This window comes from Polyodon spathula, chromosome 11 (genome assembly GCF_017654505.1).
Source record: "Polyodon spathula isolate WHYD16114869_AA chromosome 11, ASM1765450v1, whole genome shotgun sequence".
Classification (NCBI taxonomy): domain Eukaryota; kingdom Metazoa; phylum Chordata; class Actinopteri; order Acipenseriformes; family Polyodontidae; genus Polyodon; species Polyodon spathula.
Window position 1 is genome coordinate 4,324,197 of NC_054544.1, and position 16,967 is coordinate 4,341,163.

The window sequence follows — 16,967 nt, forward strand, 5'->3', positions numbered from 1 at the left end:
CTGTAGAACATCCTGAACCACTGAAACAGGATAAAACAGTTTTGCAAGATTAGCTTTAGTTAATTTGGCAGAAAAGTTTCACAATCCACATTTGAAAAAAATGGAAATGGGCTCAGCCTGGGCTACAGGGGGTAGTTATATATATATATAAGCATGGCAGTGGACATTTCATTTAAAAAAAAAAAAAAAAAAAGAGAGATTATTGGAGGGTATGAGAATTTCAGGTAGCACATAATCATGCACCTCGTACCTTCAATACCCCACAGACAGACACACAAACACAGACACAGACTCAGAGCACGCTCTCTCATGCCAGTGAGTCGTCGAAGCGGAACCTCTTAGGGAGGGAGGGGGACTCCTCCAGGATGTTCTCTTTGTCCTCAGGGTTTCCCCGTGGGATGGGGAGCCCCCACTTGCCTGTGCTTCTCTCCCTAGGGGGCTGGCACTGAGCAAAAACACATCTGGTCAGCTGGAATGGATTAAGCTGCTATGCAATGGGAGTCCTATTACCACACACTGGAGATAGGCCTGTGAGCTTTAGTAAGAACAGCACTTTTCAAGTGATTCCTCACACATGTATTATTAAGACATTAAAAAAAGAAAAAAAACACAACGGCCAAGACCAAATACATTTTTGACTAACTATCCTATTTTATTATATGGCAATTAATTCTGTTGTACTGTACAGTTTAGTCTCCATGACTATGCAGCTTCTCCTATTCAAATAAAGCTTCCTTAACAGAAGTACTGACTCAGTGTGTAATTGAATATGCAAATAATATGCAAATAACTAATATAAATAAATATATATATATATATATATAATATATATATATATATATATATATATATATATATATATATATATATATATGATAATATTAATTTTAGTTTTAATTAATTAAAAAAAATAATTAAGGGGTGGGGGTGGGGGTGGGACTATCCGTGAAAATGTACTGTATCTGATCTTTTGTAGTTTTTCATTTTTACCATGAACATTTATAAATATGGTTGTATAAATATGAAATCCTATCACAACACATATAATACAGTTTGGTGTACCTTATAATACTAGGAAGGTAAAATAATAACATTCTTATTGCCGATTTACACTATAGACTGTTCAAGGTTGGGTCTGAACCTTTGTCATGCAATTCTGTAATACACTGAGAGCCCCATTCACAAAACTTAACAGACAAAATATCTTTGGTGTTATTACAAAGACGTATTATTGTCGTCAAGCATGCTGGTACCCCACACAGGAATGGAAAGAAGACTCCCACAGCAGTGCAGGTTTTATTATGAGCTCAATTGTCCATTTTCTCTCTATGTTGTATCAGGAATGGCAGACTGTGTGTGTGCGTGTGTGTGATTACTCACTCTGCCGACTGTGTGTGTGCGTGTGTGTGATTACTCACTCTGCCGATTTGACAAGCAGCTTCCTGATGAAGTCGACAGCTAGCTCTGACACGCTAGCGAAGGCCTCTTTGCAGTAGTCCACGTTGACCTGTGACACGTTCAGGTAGGTTTCCTGCTTGTTGTCTCCCGCAAATGGAGATTCACCTGTCACCAGCATGTACGCGATCACCCCCACACTCCTGCACAGAACAAACAAGACTATAGAGCAATCTGCAGTCTGACACCATGGATATACTGTGCTTCACTACTCAATCCCACTGCAGCCCAGTACTCTAACCACTGAGCTACTCAATCCCACTGCCTTCCACACTGCAGCCCAGCACTAACCACTGAGCTACTCAATTCCACTGCAGCCCAACACTCTAACCAGTGAGCTACTCAAACCCACTGCCTTCCATACTGCAGCCCAGCACTAACCACTGAGCTACTCAATTCCACTGCAGCCCAACACTCTAACCACTGAGCTACTCAATCCCACTGCCTTCCACACTGCAGCCCAGCACTTTAGCCATACCCCATTATATCTTGTCATGGTAAGTAATTAAGACTTGACTACTATTACTATCACTGGGCAATGTATAAGTTGATATACACATGTTTACACACTTGTTTGTGAGTTTGAAAACCACTGCACAGTGGAATGACTTACCACATGTCTGTTGCTGTTGTTATGGGTTCATAGTTTAGTATTTCTGGTGCTGAAAACAAACAGAAATTCATTATGATTTTGTAAGTGGATGCTATATTAAAGTAATCAGATTTACAGCTAACATTCAAGGTAACAGGACCACACACTGGTTTGTATCTTGGTTAACTGGTTGGAAAAGAAAAATGCTAAATAAAAACAAATGAAAAAAAGTTCTGCCTAAAAATATTAAGCTTTGCAAATTGGTTTCTTTCTGCATTTGGCAATTCCAAGAACACTTTTATATGCACTCTATAGAAAATGTGTGGTGTAGGCAATTTTCCTGTGTGGAAATTCTAGTCTGGGGGTTTAATATGTGCAGTAAGTGTCTCCACGTGTGAAATTACTCATTCCTTCTAAACCGGCTTTGAGGCTAAAATGATTGTAAACACACAGAGTACTGTATTCTTAGGTATCTTTCTGTTGTAAGACTAATATGGAAATAAACTCTTAAAATGTTTTGTTCCTGTTGATTAAACCACTAGATAAATTAACCATTGAATAAACATGCCAGTGGACAGGGTTTCCTCAGGAAATATCTGCGGAGGAGCGCATCCCTTTCCATGTGTGCTTCATAACACGAGTCTCTGCTGCTTACTCTCCAGACTCACGCAGCAGACAGCCTCCACTTTCATTTAGAAAAGAAAACACTGTGCAAAAGCAAGCCCTGCAGTGCCCGAGTAAAACCAGCTGCTGTAAGGCTGGTTCATATTTCAGGCTTATGACCTCCAGGAGACAGACTAGATCCCTTCGCTTAAATCGTGCCAACTGAAGCATTAACTCTTAATCGTGATCTGACAGTATTGAAGCAGATTGACGCATGAACCAAGCTTAACTGTGAGCCTGTGTAGAACAGCAGTGGGAGAGTGGTTTTCACTGTTCGGATAGTGAAGCCTGTTTGAGTTCAATCCGACTCCTCTCTCTCGCTCTCTTACCCACGTACTCCGGGGTACCCGTGATCTCACGCAGCTCGCTGCCTGTCCCCAGCCTCCTCGACAGGCCGAAGTCCACGATCTTGATGTCCCCCAGGGGAGACAGGCTGGTCAGCAGGATGTTCTGTGGCTGCAGGACACACAAGGTTGAGGGGAAAGGGGTTACCAAAACAGCTTTCAATGCTTCAGAACTGCAATAAAAGGGAACACACATTTTGACAAAAAAATAAAAAAAACTGTTTAAAATTAGATAGAAAGCAAAACCAGTCAGAAGCCTGTACATAATGTCATATTGGCCAGTTAGTAGAAAGAATCATTATAAAAACATACAAAAAAAAAAAACACGATGATATCTGAAATCAATTCCTCATCAGGCTGTGTCACCTTGAGGTCGAGGTGCACCAGGTTGCTCTGGTGCAGCAGGTGCACTCCCTCCAGGGTCTGTCTGAGGAGCCGGGTGATCTGCCTCTCTGTCAGCGCCTCCTCCGAAGCACAGTGATCAAAGATCTCGCCCCCCGCCGCACTGAAACACACAGCATGAAGGGCATGAGGACTCACACCACAGCTTCAGCACCTCAATCACAAAGCAGGACTGCAATGGTGCAGCAGCTAGATTTCAGATACTAAGTGACAATTGCTAAAAACAACTAGTTTCCCATGAGAAAGGTGTTCCTTGTACCAGGATTTCAAGTCAGTTAGAAAGGTGCTCCCTGTACCAAGCTTTCAACATTTCTACTCACAGCTTTCATGAAGTTCCAGCATTATTACAATGTTGCTAGTGAGCATAAACAGACTCCTTATCAGGTAAAAGCCTCCTTTCACAACCTCTGTGTCAGTGTCATTAGATTATGTAATGCAGGACAAGATTACGCTGGTTCTATCCACAGGACTTCGCCCATTGCCTGTGTAGCAACAAACCCACGCAGCTGAGCTGCCTGTGGCACCAGGAGACAGAGCTCTGCTACCCTGACACGTTTAGGTGAGGATGTGGGCATGTAACCGGTATCTGATATCTTTGCACCAGCCAGGCCAAGCCCAGTTAATGTGTACAGTGTCTAAACACAAAGAGACACCACAGCTAACAGCAACCTGTACAAGTGTGAACATTTACAGTGCACATAGCAGTGTGCCGTTTGGGGCTTGTTCATCAAGCACAATCACTGTGCTGTAGAGAATGTCCTCCTCTGCCAGCCCCACAGACGAACAGTAAACTAAAGGGCTTCGACATTGTAACAAGACAAACTACCACAGACACCATTTGGTTAACGCTAAAGTGTGTGTGTGTTTGCACATGGTTTTGTATCAGAATCCTACATGCTATAAGGACTAGGCTTTTTGAGTAGGGGTGCAACAACACACAATACAATCAGCTACACGATACGTGCTGACCTGACGCTTTGTGTGAGCTGTAATAAGATCAAATTAATGATGGGCTGAATTTTTTATATTTTTTAAGGGAAAATATAATGAAATGTGTGCGAGCGTGTGTTCACTCTAACTATAAAACACACATGCTTCTCATTCAACATCCATACCAATAGCTCTGTATCTCTCATGACTAAAGACGATGGAATCTGAAGGGAACACACCATTCCCTCAGTGACGTTGTGTTTTGAAAGGTATTGTAGGTGTGAATGGCCTTGCTCACAAAGTCAACAATCATTTATCTACAGCTTGCTCTCTCTGTGAAGTGAACTAAGACTGCTATACAACTACAACACCACTCTGTTCTCCCTTTGATTGCCTATATTCTGAGTGCTGTGTTGTTATTTGAGGATTAGAAGAAGAAACACTACATTCCAACTCCAGTGTAGTGACGTGCACTTTTGCATTCAGTTTCTCTTTGTTTTAGCACAAGGAGGAACAATGTTGAAGGACAGGCTTAAAGTTCAACAGGGTACTTTAAAATGATCAGACGCTGTAAATCCTGCCAGGGTTGTGAGTGAGTGAGGGGGATTGTTTGTCACTCATGCTGAGATAGCCATGAGCTTACTTAGAAACAGAGAGGAAAAAAAGAGAAAAAACCATGCAAACTAAGAGCCCCACCCCTGCCTGTATGTAAGAATGTAGACAGACACACAATATTGAGGAATGACACCCAAGTGTCACCTTTGGATTAACAGGGAAACAGAGACTGCTGCACATGGAATGGCAGTCTAGAATGATCCAGGCTTAACCCCTTGTTGTATTTCGTCCAGTATGCTGAATACTTCTCATGCCAATCATCTTCTGGTATCCTATTTTGATCAGGTTTGCTGTTCTAATTTTGAAGTATGCAATGGTTAAACCTAAGCAGCCCCAGTACTCACTACTCCAGGACCAGGACGATCTCATGCTCTGTTTCGTACACCTCGTGCAGGTTGATCACGCGTGAATTCCACCGCGCTGATTCTAGAACCGCCACCTCGTGCACGATCTCCACTCTGCAGTCACGGCCTCTCCGACGCTTCTTCAGGAACTTGGCAGCATACTCCTTCCCCGTGGACTTCTCAACACACTTCTTAACCACGGCAAATTTACCCCTGAGACACAGAGAGAGAGAGAGAGATCATTTTCAATTCATAAGATGACTCCTATTATTTAAATGCACAATAACCAATCAGATTCAAGCAACCTGTCCTCTATAGCAATGCTACCATTAAATACCTAGAATTATAATTGGAATTATTACTAGTCATTTAATGGATCAAACATCTCAAAAACTCAATGAGGTTCTGAATACAGTTTTAAAAAAGGAATTAACCTAAACAAACCATAAGTCTGTGCCAGTTTCCCATTCTTCAACAAGACATCCTGGATCATATTCTGATGAGATGTGGCAACTGGATCTATCCTTAATACTCCACCTCTAGACAGCAATAAGAAAAGCTTCTACTTCAGCCAAGTAAGGGGCGCTTGAACACGAAGGGCCGTAAACAGGCTTTGCATCATGAGTCTGTTCCTGTTTCTTTTTCTGCTGCTGCATTGTGGTCAGAAACAAGTGAACCATCACAAGCAATTATCTACAGCTCTTAAAAGACTGCTGACTGTATTCATGATGAATGTTCAGTGCAAGCAAAATCGACCCAACATGCAATCTCTATCAGTTTGATAAACTATGATGGATCTGAATGCAGATGCTATTTAAACACATCTTTTAAAAGGTATTCAATAGGGTCATCTTAATGGATCGCTTCCAGATTAGAAAACAGAGACTGCATTCTAGCAACACTTAATAGTGCAAGAGTTTCTCTTCTTTTTTTTCTCCAAGGGGGTAGTCTCAGCACTAGGCTTGTCTTTAAGAAAAAAAAAAATTTTCCTATTGAGTGGCAGTCACTGCATCCCCTTAGCCAATGCGTTGAGTTATACCACCAAGCTCAGAAGAACAGAAAGCTACAGAAACAATGAAAGAGGAACCCTGAAGCCAGCTGTTCCTGTTTCTCCACCACACTGTTTAAACATGCGCTCATTTCCTTCCTCCTGCTACCAGAGATGACTAAAAACAAAGTGTTACTGATTCAAGCCCCTCAGCTAATCACACATCCTGCATCAGGAACAATATACACTAATGTGTAAGGTTGCATCAACCCATATAAACCCTAATAATATACACAACTGCACTCAGCATGACCCAGTCAAATTGTAATTGTCAAAGTATGGATATTTTTAAAAGCATTTGTTCCAAAATGTCAGCCCTCAAATGCCTCACTAATGTACAGTGCATTATTTATTTATTAAAACACATCAATACAGCAACAATCTGTAGTGCAATTCTACTACACAGTAGAACTTCATACTTGAATTTTGTGACCATCATAGGGGCGATTTGTTGTCTCTCTGGTCTGAAGATTCAAGGTAGGCTGGTCTCCAGAGTTTAATGTTTCTCAAATAGCTGCGATAACATTAGACACAAGGCAACAGAGCTCAGCATTTTCACAGGAGCACAAAAGAACCTCTTGAGAAATGGCTTCTTCCCGTCAGTTAGGCGGGGCTTTGCACAGCAGCACTGCAAACATTCCAGCAGACTCTGAATTCACCTTCAGAGTATACCTGCCCTTCCTTTAGCATTGCAAAACAACTGTCTCATCACTTTCACTGAGTGGAAAATTATAGACATCAGTAAAATTAATCCACATCTGTCAGCTCTAAATTCCTTCTCTACCCTTAGTTTCAGAGCCTCAAGTTCAGTGCCTTAGGATGCAGCCCTATATATTTTTCCATATTGCTGTCTGACTTCACTAGCAATTGTATCGTTTGTGTGTTTTAACCCTGGAGTGAAAATGTTTCAAGATACTAATCAAAGACCACCTCCTACAGTATGATTCTATCTACGCATCACAATGTGACCTGCGATCAAGAGACGTATTGCTGGTGGAAGTTGATGGAAAGGTCCTGTTTTACATTGTTTTATGTGAGGGAGTAAGTACTGTAAGTGACAGGCAAACCCACTAAATCAAACTGCTGCACAAGGAGTAGCAGATGCAGGAATCTGCAGTATTTACACGGTAACCTCGGCAACAGCAAATCTACTCTTCAAAAAGTGCTCCTCAAACCTCAACACTTCGGTGCCACCTTATCATGACTATAGAGCTGTTAGATTACACTGGAGTTTCTATACTTGACAGTTAAACATGTTCACACCTTTGTAGCACTTTTTCATGATGCATTCCCTACAGCAGTACTGTGGATGTGCTCAGCATTCATGTGGACATGCAAAAGACTTACTAAATATTGACTATTGAAACATACGCACTGAATAAATAACGTTATATTGTTCTGCACACACCCTGGTGTACAGTACACACTACAGCCAAGCTCTATATTTGTACCTTTGATAAGAATTTAAAACCTTAGGAGCAATTCTAAAGATGGAAAAGGTTCATGCAGTCCTTATAAACTCTAATTGTTCAAAACACCCAATCACAAGTACTACAAAGACACTTTGTCAGTCTAAACATTGATAAGGACTTCTCACCTAACTTCATTTTTAACAATGCTACTGTATCACCAAAGCATGCACAAAAAAAGAACTGATACTGCATTGCCATTTCCTAGGGACGAGTCAAAAGTCTAAAGCCAGGATGTACGGCACTGAACTCCACGTAGCAGCACAACCAACACAACACTCTTTCAATGACTGTTTCTAACCAACCTGTTTCTGTACTGTTTCTAACCAAGCAAATTAACACAGGCCCCCTGTCCATGCAACCATTACATTTAAAACAAGCTTTGCATGTGTGTGTGAGTGAGTGAGTGAGTGAGTGAAAGAGAGAGAGAAAGTGAGAGGAGGATGAACTTCATGTTATCGTTCTCAAAATACATAGAAATGCGGGGGAAACATATTCCTAAATTTGAGAGCTAAATACCAAAATTTAAACTCCTCTTGGACAGCATTAAAGTCCCCATCCTACTGGGTGAGGAGCAGATAGTTAATCTAGCAGACAGGTATCAGCCTGCCACAGCCTAAGAGGCAGCGTGTAGACATCCTGCAGAAACACATGACCTGTGTTACAGTCACTGGGGCCGGAGGGATGGAGGGGGTAGTTCTTCTCTGCTCATAGATATGTAATGTGTATGTTTATTTGTTGTATTATAAATTTCTTTGGCAATACTGTACTTGTAACAGTCATACCAATAAAGAACATTTGAATTTTAATTTGTGAGAGCGAGTGAGTGTTAATAATATTCAGTGGTGTTTGTAGGAGTATTCTGTAAAAGATGTGACTGGTATTTCCTGGTATTATAAAAATGTGAAGTTTCCCAGTGGTGATTTTAGTGTGAGAGTTACAGGACAGCGTGAAGGGGTGTACCAGTCTCTGGAAACGTAGCTCACAGTCCAAGAACACCTCCGTTCTTAATTCTATGACTAAGTGATTAATGGCTGGATGCTTTTATAATGTGTTATATATTACATTAAACCCGTTTTGCTTATTTTCAATTAAAAAGATTCACAACACTTCTGGGACCTCTAAAGGACAGGAGTAGAAGATGCTTTAGGCAAAGGATATAAACAAACTGGAAGGCCAACTGGGGTTTCAAATGAAGTACAAGTCACGTGAGGGTACACTCAAACTGTTTAGCAAACAGTCAGCCAGGAAGGCTAATTCACTGAGAACACGTTTTTAGGATGCAATAAAAGGCGTATCTTCTTCAGTACGTCTACATATTTAAATATCTGAGACTATTAAAACATTGCCCATAGTAAAAAGTAAAGTATTATAAAGCTTGGGAATGCTTGGCAAAGCACAGGATATCATACCGCGAGAGGCTAAAGCATAGCATAACTGGAGAAAAGCAAGCGGAACTTTTGTAAGACAGAAAAAGGAATGACAACAAAGAAATTCGATGGGGATGATGTAAAAGGGGGATTTAAGCAAAAGACAACATTTAGGGGTAGATTACCTGCCAAGTTCGTCTGAGGTGATGTGGTAATGATTATCCAAACCGTCCGTCCTGATCGGGGTCTGAATTTCAGTGAGCAGTCCCGGCGGAGAAGACTTACTCTCCGACCTCTTCCTAGACATCATTGGCACAGAATAATAATAATAATAATAATAATAATAATAATAATAATAATAATAATAATAGCCCGTCTTTCAACAGCAGCTCCCGGTCACTTTCTTTAGTTTAATAACTCGTTTCTAAAAACGCATCTATGTATTGTATTATAATAATATTGTAAACTGTATGCCGTTGCTTATAACTGTTGTTGTTAATAACTTGAAGAAAAGTCCAGACAAGTCCCATCACAGATCACTTCTCGTAACACCAGCATTGCAAACAAATTCTCCTTGACAAAAAGTGTACATTTTTCATGAACCAGTCCGTCACACACACACACAGTTCCGACTCTCACAGCCCGGCGTAAAACGAGCGCTGTCGTGTCAAACTATCCTGGGGGGGGAGCAAAAAATAAGAAGCGGTATCTTCCTTTCAGTTATCCAAAACTGTTTCCAGAAAGAAATGTCTTTTTATTGTCTCTTCCAAGCGTGAAGACGTCCAAAAGGCGTTTGTTTTCTTGTTTTACGATCACACACAAACTATTGCTACCCTGCCAGTCAGGAGGTTTTCGTTTGAAAACTGAGCTCCACTTCCAGCATTACGTCAGCCTTTTCAGATTCACCAATCACAGCCGGCACTGGGCGGGGTCGGGGTTTCCCATGCGATTCTGTATTCTGTCTTCCATAGTGCTGTCTCTGTTTCACACAAGTTTTACTTTAAGTAGTGTAAATATATTTCTTTGAATTTATATTTTTGTAGAGAGTAGTAAATCATCGATCTTTTTTTAAGCTTTTGAAATAAAGTTGTTGTTTTTTTTTTAAGAACAAAATACAAGTAATTAACTTTGGATATGTTCATTTGTTCTATTTTTGCTTTAATGAGTATTTTTTTCTTCTACTGTGCAGAGAAGACAGCCGCCACCTAGCGGCCATCCCATAGCGGTTGTAATGGAGGAGTGATAAAGTACTGTCCTTTACTTCTAAGTGTGGGGAGCGGATTGATCACGAAGCCCCAGTCTCCGATCAAGAAAAAACACGTGGATTCCATTCCTAAAGTACACTAGGTCCTGGAAAAAAGTGTTGGACCATCTCTGTTGGGGGTGAGACATTTCACTATTGCCTGGTCTGTTGTGGTCCAAAAAACTGTGCTCTAACCAGTGTGCTTCATTGTGTTTATTTAGAAATACAACTTCTTCATCATGAGATCAACACACCTCCCAGGCCTGAAGGCGTGCAATAACAAAAAGAATTCTATATAAACAAACGTATAGCTGTTTTACAGAAAATGTAGTTTTACAGATCTGTAGAGTAGAAATATGTAGCTATCTAAAGAAATGGGTGTGCTCTACAGCTATCTATCTATAGGTTATTGTCAAAATCCTAGGAAGCTAGTTGTTTTTTTTTTAATCTATAGAATGCAGGGAGTGCCTGTCGTTCCCTGCTTCACTGTGGAAGCTGCTTGTTACAGTGGCAGTGTCCTGGAATCTGACTCAGCTACAAACAGGTGCCAGACAGGAAGTCTGTTGTTAATTAAAGAAGCCTAGGTAGTACTAAAGAGTTTCATGAACATTAAAATGCATGTAATACAAAACTGCACTCTTTAAAGCACTGTGAACTCAGAGGGGTCTGTGTATATAAACACATCACAGATGGCAGCAACAGTACCACAAAAAAACAAGTAAATATTACCTGCATACAACCCCAGAATGTGCAATTGCATATGATACAGACACAAGTTTCATCACAATCCGATGAGCTGCTTTCAGTGTGGGTGTGTCTGGCAGCAGTGCCCATGCAAACCAGCTTGGGAAAGCGATGCTGAAGATAGTGGCTTAAAACAGCACAGTCAAGATTGGATCCTCTCAGGAACTAGTGCCCATTCTGAGACCCATTAAAACAGAAGTCAATCAGAAGAATAAGGATCACAAAGACAGCTGTGGCTCTGACAGTAGAAAAGGTGATTTTATTAGTGGGCCTGCTCTGTACACCCAGGCCACTAACATATTGCTTATGAATTCAAATTAATTCAGTCATGTTGTTCTCTAGGGTGCAAATAAATTGTCCGGCGAGCAGAGTAATAGCAACATGAATACAAACCTCACTGTAGCCTGGACATGACAGTTACAATATTCTTTAAAGGAGCACAATGAGATGGGGGGGGGTCAACCCTGAGTCCTGAACCAGCTCATGCCTGCTCATTGACTCAGGTGCAGTGCTGGCTATAGAACAGTCAATACAGCAGCTGCCACAACCCATACAGAGTGGTTTAACCCCCCCTGCCAAAATGAATTATTCAACTACGTGGGGCAACAAAAAATATCAGTGATGTGAAACGCCCCCCCCTTGCCCCCTCCAGGCGATTCACCACCACCTCCTACAGAGCTGGCAACCAACAAGTTAATAAAACAAAGTCTTTGTTCTTTTACAATCAAGCTGTGTCATTGAGAAATAGCTTTGCATAGTATGGCTATCTGACACCAGTGACATCTCTATCCCAGTGCTAAAGCAACCCAGAACAAAGGATTTCAAATCAGAGTTCATATTAAAAAAATGATTATTTACTATAAAGAGAGGGGGGGCTAGCACAAGACCCCAGGCTGAATCAAAGATGCCTTACTACACATAAACCACAACCTGTGTCATTGAACCCTCCTCCAGCTGGAATTGAGGAGACAGTCCCCCTGCATGCTTTTCTCCAGCAGTGAAGTGGTTAATGTCCACACAAGTAAACAAAAACCAGGGGGCGACAGTGAGCTTTGTGTGAATATTCATGCTTGAACGTAACAGCATACTGACCAACACTGGGATACACTGAGGTACCGTGTCATCCCCTTCCAGACCAAACTAGATTGCACTCAATTTCAAATGTGCTGTTGTATGATGAGGACTGTAACAAAAATTACAGGTTTATAATATACTGTAGTTTATACAACTACAGGGGGCCATCTTGATAATGTAATGATCCCATGTACTGTATTACCGTTTTTCTGCGCCCTTAAATGTGCAGTAGCGACTCCAGTTGGTAGATAGAGATAGTGCAGGAGCAAATCTGGAACTATAGCTACTAAATAAATAATAATGGCTTCAAAGCATATTTCTTTACAGATTAAAATAAATGATTCACTGTTTCATGGATTTATTATAACTCCGCACAGCCCTCAAAGAATAACTTTTCTAGGACCTGAAGCACATTTCTGCTCCTCCCTACCCTTATAATAGTTTAGCATGTTAATATTGCGGTTTTCCAGTGCTTGTCCCATGCGTTTCCTATAGTTTTCAAAATTTTCTGGGCTTTCCCATGCTTTGATTGTGCTTTTTACACTTTTATAAACTTGTATGAGGGTAGCATAACTCCACATGCCATGTTGCTGTGGCTGACCCCAGTGTTGGCAGTAACCTTCAGCAATCAAGCGTTAGTAGGCGTTTGGAAACCATGTAGCTCTCACGGCGTTTTATACCAAAATATATATATATATATATATATATATATATATAATATATATATATATATATATATATAGACACACACACACACACACACCATTTGGATATTTACACATAGAGCATTTGGGTATTTTCTTATTTTTAAAAAAGCATTTTGGAGATTGATAGTATGCAGGTGCTTACTGCTAAATCCCTCGAGTAAGCATGGTGGGTCATGGTGTGTGAGTGTTCCCCCACTCCCTTCTGTTCAGCGTACATGAACATTGCACATGCACAGCTAGAGGCCAGTGGGCAGGACCCTGAACACACAGGACAGTGGGCAGGACCCTGACTGTGGACCCTGAGCACACAGGCCAGCAGGCAAGACCCTGACTGTGGACCCTGAGCACACAGGCCAGCGGGAAGGACCCTGACTGTGGACCCTGAGCACACAGGCCAGCGGGAAGGACCCTGACTGTGGACCCTGAGCACACAGGCCAGCGGGCAGGACCCTGACTGTGGACCCTGAGCACACAGGCCAGCGGGCAGGACCCTGACTGTGGACCGTGAGCACACAGGCCAGCGGGAAGGACCCTGACTGTGGACCCTGAGCACACAGGCCAGCGGGCAGGACCCTGACTGTGGACCCTGAGCACACAGGCCAGCGGGCAGGACCCTGACTGTGGACCGTGAGCACACAGGCCAGCGGGCAGGACCCTGACTGTGGACCCTGAGCACACAGGCCAGCGGGCAAGACCCTGACTGTGGACCCTGAGCACACAGGCCAGCGGGCAGGACCCTGACTGTGGACCCTGACCCAGGACTGTAGTCTTAGTGCTCATACTCCGGGATGCTCTATTGAGTTCTAACATTTATGTTTGTTTTCTTTCAGTGTTTTTTTTTTTGTTCATCATGCAGTTTAAGTTGTGAAATCTCTTAGTTCAGAGCAGTGTTTTGCTCCAGTAGAATTGTGGCCGTGTGTTTCCAGTTTGTCCTTGTTTTAGCTTTGGCACCCCTTCCTGTAATCTCACAGTACAACCCTGTGACTGGATCCCATTCTACCACAGACACACCAGTCAGTGTCCTAGTACAGACCTACTAGCCATTCTTGAACCCAAATAGCACTCAAATGGTTTAAACGCTGTAGAATCCTGTGGAAACTGTACAGCATAACCAATTCACTTCAGCAGAGAGCACAGGCGCCAATAGAATTCCTGTTCCACAGCTCTGAATCTGAAGTAGAAGAATCTACAGCATCTGTAGTCTAAAACTACCACTATATTTTTTACAGTGTCAAATGTTCAATTGTTCAGTGAAGCAGCCATGATGATGAGGAGAGCAGCAGTACTGGGGTTTAGGCAGAGGATGAAGACTGTTGCAGTGTTTTGGGGCATACAGAGACACTCAAACCACTGACCAGAAAACACACACATACATACATACACATGCGTGTTCACTTTACTATGTTAGTGAGGGCATTACAGTATAGTATAATTTATGATTCCTTAATCCAGTGCTGTCATTTTTGCCCTCCCTTTATTGATGTGTGTGTGTGTGTATATACACACACACACACACACACAACATCCTCAATTCTTTAGCAGGGATGCACTTACACACACACACATACACAAACAGAGTCTCACAGAAAGAAACAGAGTTCTTTAAAGCATGTAGAAAGCTTGTTAGAGGGGGTGTGGCCTTGAGGAATGGGACCCTATCATCAGGTTTTCCACCTCCCCCCTGCCCTTCAGTCCAGCGCATTTCCTGTATAGAAGATTCCACCAGAGACTTTCTTACATGTGTACCCACCCCCTCCCAGACACACACACCCACACCCACACCCACACCCACAATTCATTCTATTAATAGAACATTCAGCCACTTAACCTGTGGACACCCCTTACTAACATAACATTCTTTTTTAAGTGCTACAATAAATGCAGTGTGCCAGTGCAGAGACGCCAGACCTTTCAGCAGCAGCAATGAGAGCACAGTCTTGGGGGTGACCCTGTGATCTGTCCTCCAGGGTTGCTGCTGGGCAGTGCCAGTCACTGTTTAAAAGAGCAAGGCGCTGCGTGTGAGGGTGACCTGTTACATCGAGGAAAGTCGAAAAGAAAGGATGCTCTGGAATGAACGTAAAAGATCCTAAAGGATCGTCCTTGAGTCAGTCCAAGTCCAAAATGATCATCTGAAGTGCGGTGGGTAAACAGTTCAGGACCCCAATCTCAGAGTAAGCTCCCCTCGAACACACCTGCAAAGCACAGTGTGAGACAGAGGAGGGGGCCTCTACAGTACAGTGCAGTAAGGGTATTAGCCAAATAAAATCATTCCTTCAGATAGCATTCACATAGGATTGTTTCATGATATACATTCAATAGTACTAGGGTTATATGCAAGTAGCAGTCCAGTGTGTGCGTGTGCATGTGTGTGTCAAAGCTCAAAGCTATAGAGATTATCCAGTCTTGTAAAATTTTGTTTATATATATATATATATTATATATATATATAATAATTAAATCATAATACGCCTGACCATGTCAATAGGGTAGCTTTACTCATAACTAATTTTTGTGTGTGTATATATATGTGTGTGTGTGTGTTTAATATTTAAAAGATACATATTTTAAATATTGAAATATGTGTATTCTTTCTTTCATTTCTCCTGTGATTTGTGGAGGTGTATGTTCTTTGATTCCCAGTTGGTTGATATTGAGGAGAGAGGAGTGTCCTTCAGTACTAGCCAATCCCAGCTTGTCTTTTCTTGAGTGTATTGCAAGCTTCCTGAACAGTGGTCTTGGGAGCAACGACTTTGCAGGAATTCCCTCCAGCAGTCTTCCAATCCCCCTTTCTGAATCCAAAACCCTATCTCCTGAATCCTGCATCCTAATCCCATATTTTCTTAGAATGGCTTATGCTCCTCAGTTGAGGTCAGGCTTTGTTAATCCAAAATCCCCCCCCCCCCTCTTCCCCAGAGCTCCCTCCTCCACTGAAGCCTGTCAGACGCCCCTCCAGGAAGGTCCATCCTGAATGTCCCTGCTGAGCTCCAGGCATCCTTAGGTACCCATCAGTGTGTGGCAGGGAGGCAGGGTGAAGTGAGGTGGGGTGGGGAGGGTCTCACTCCAGGCCAAAGGTGCTCGTCTCCTCCACCGCAGTCAGCATCTTCTCATACAGCATTGAGAAGGAGGGGTAGGGAGGCAGGTCCAGCCGGTTAAAACAGGTGTGAGCTCTGAGGAGGGAGGCAGGGAGGGACAGAGAGAGAGAAGAGAGAGAGGGAATTTAAACTAGGACAACACACACATGTTCATTTCACTCTTAGTGAGGACACTGCATTGATTTTCATTCTATTACAACTCCACACAGGGTGACAGTAGAAGGGAAATTAAACTTTCTTAAAACTGTGAAGACTCAGCAGCAGCCTGAACCGGCTCTGCCCTTACCCACTTCCTCCTGACAAACACAAACAGGTGAGGATCAGGTTTAGCTCCTCTATCACTCTGCACTCTCTCACGCCCGCTCACCTGGGTAGCGAGGTAATCTTGCCCCACTTCTCCACACAGAACCTCCTGGGTCCGTTGCTCCCACGCAGAGAAGCAAAGCCCTCGTAGGGGATGCTGGAGGTGCCTGTCACAAACTGGGGAGGAGAGAGATATTAAAGCACATTGCACATCGCTGGGTTCTGATCACAAGACAGAGCAGTTCAACACATTCCTCCAGCTGGCCTACCTGCAACAGCCGGAGCCTCTGCTCATTATTGAACCGCTCCACTGCTGCCCAGAACCACCGGATCACAATGTGGCTGTCATGGTAACCTGCACAAGAGACAAGCACAGCTCTATTAACATGGGGTAGAGAGAAAGACATTTACCTGCTGTGCTAGACCACCCAGTCCTGCCTCCCACCCAGTCTCTCAGCTCTTAACCATTGAATCACATGACCTCCCTCCCAGTCCCTCAGCTCTAACCACTAGACCACACTGCCTCCCTCCCACTCCCTCAACTCTAACAACTAAACCACACTGCCTCCCTC

At 42.7% G+C, this 16,967-nt stretch overlaps 2 protein-coding genes across 6 annotated transcripts in view; both read right to left on the reverse strand.

The window, feature by feature from the left end:
• Positions 1 to 1,076: 1,076 nt before the first annotated feature.
• Positions 1,077 to 10,110, reverse strand: LOC121323115 (serine/threonine-protein kinase 17B-like). Its single transcript, XM_041263909.1, has 6 exons — positions 9,418 to 10,110; positions 5,346 to 5,558; positions 3,421 to 3,559; positions 3,040 to 3,166; positions 2,069 to 2,117; positions 1,077 to 1,598 (listed from the first exon to the last, which is right to left on the reverse strand). The coding sequence occupies exons 1-6, from the start codon at positions 9,540 to 9,542 to the stop codon at positions 1,415 to 1,417; spliced, it is 837 nt and encodes a 278-aa protein (XP_041119843.1). The 5' UTR covers positions 9,543 to 10,110; the 3' UTR covers positions 1,077 to 1,414.
• Positions 10,111 to 13,440: 3,330 nt separating this feature from the next.
• The window catches only part of LOC121323236 (E3 ubiquitin-protein ligase HECW2-like), a 43,160-nt gene continuing 39,633 nt past the window's right edge, over positions 13,441 to 16,967 (reverse strand). For all 5 annotated transcript variants that reach the window (XM_041264167.1, XM_041264166.1, XM_041264168.1 and 2 more), the window contains 3 exons: positions 16,665 to 16,750; positions 16,460 to 16,572; positions 13,441 to 16,167 (listed from right to left, as the gene is read on the reverse strand). In XM_041264167.1, coding sequence (XP_041120101.1) covers positions 16,056 to 16,167; positions 16,460 to 16,572; positions 16,665 to 16,750 — 311 coding nt within the window. In that variant the 3' untranslated portion in view covers positions 13,441 to 16,055. The remainder of the gene's footprint in view (positions 16,168 to 16,459; positions 16,573 to 16,664; positions 16,751 to 16,967) is intronic.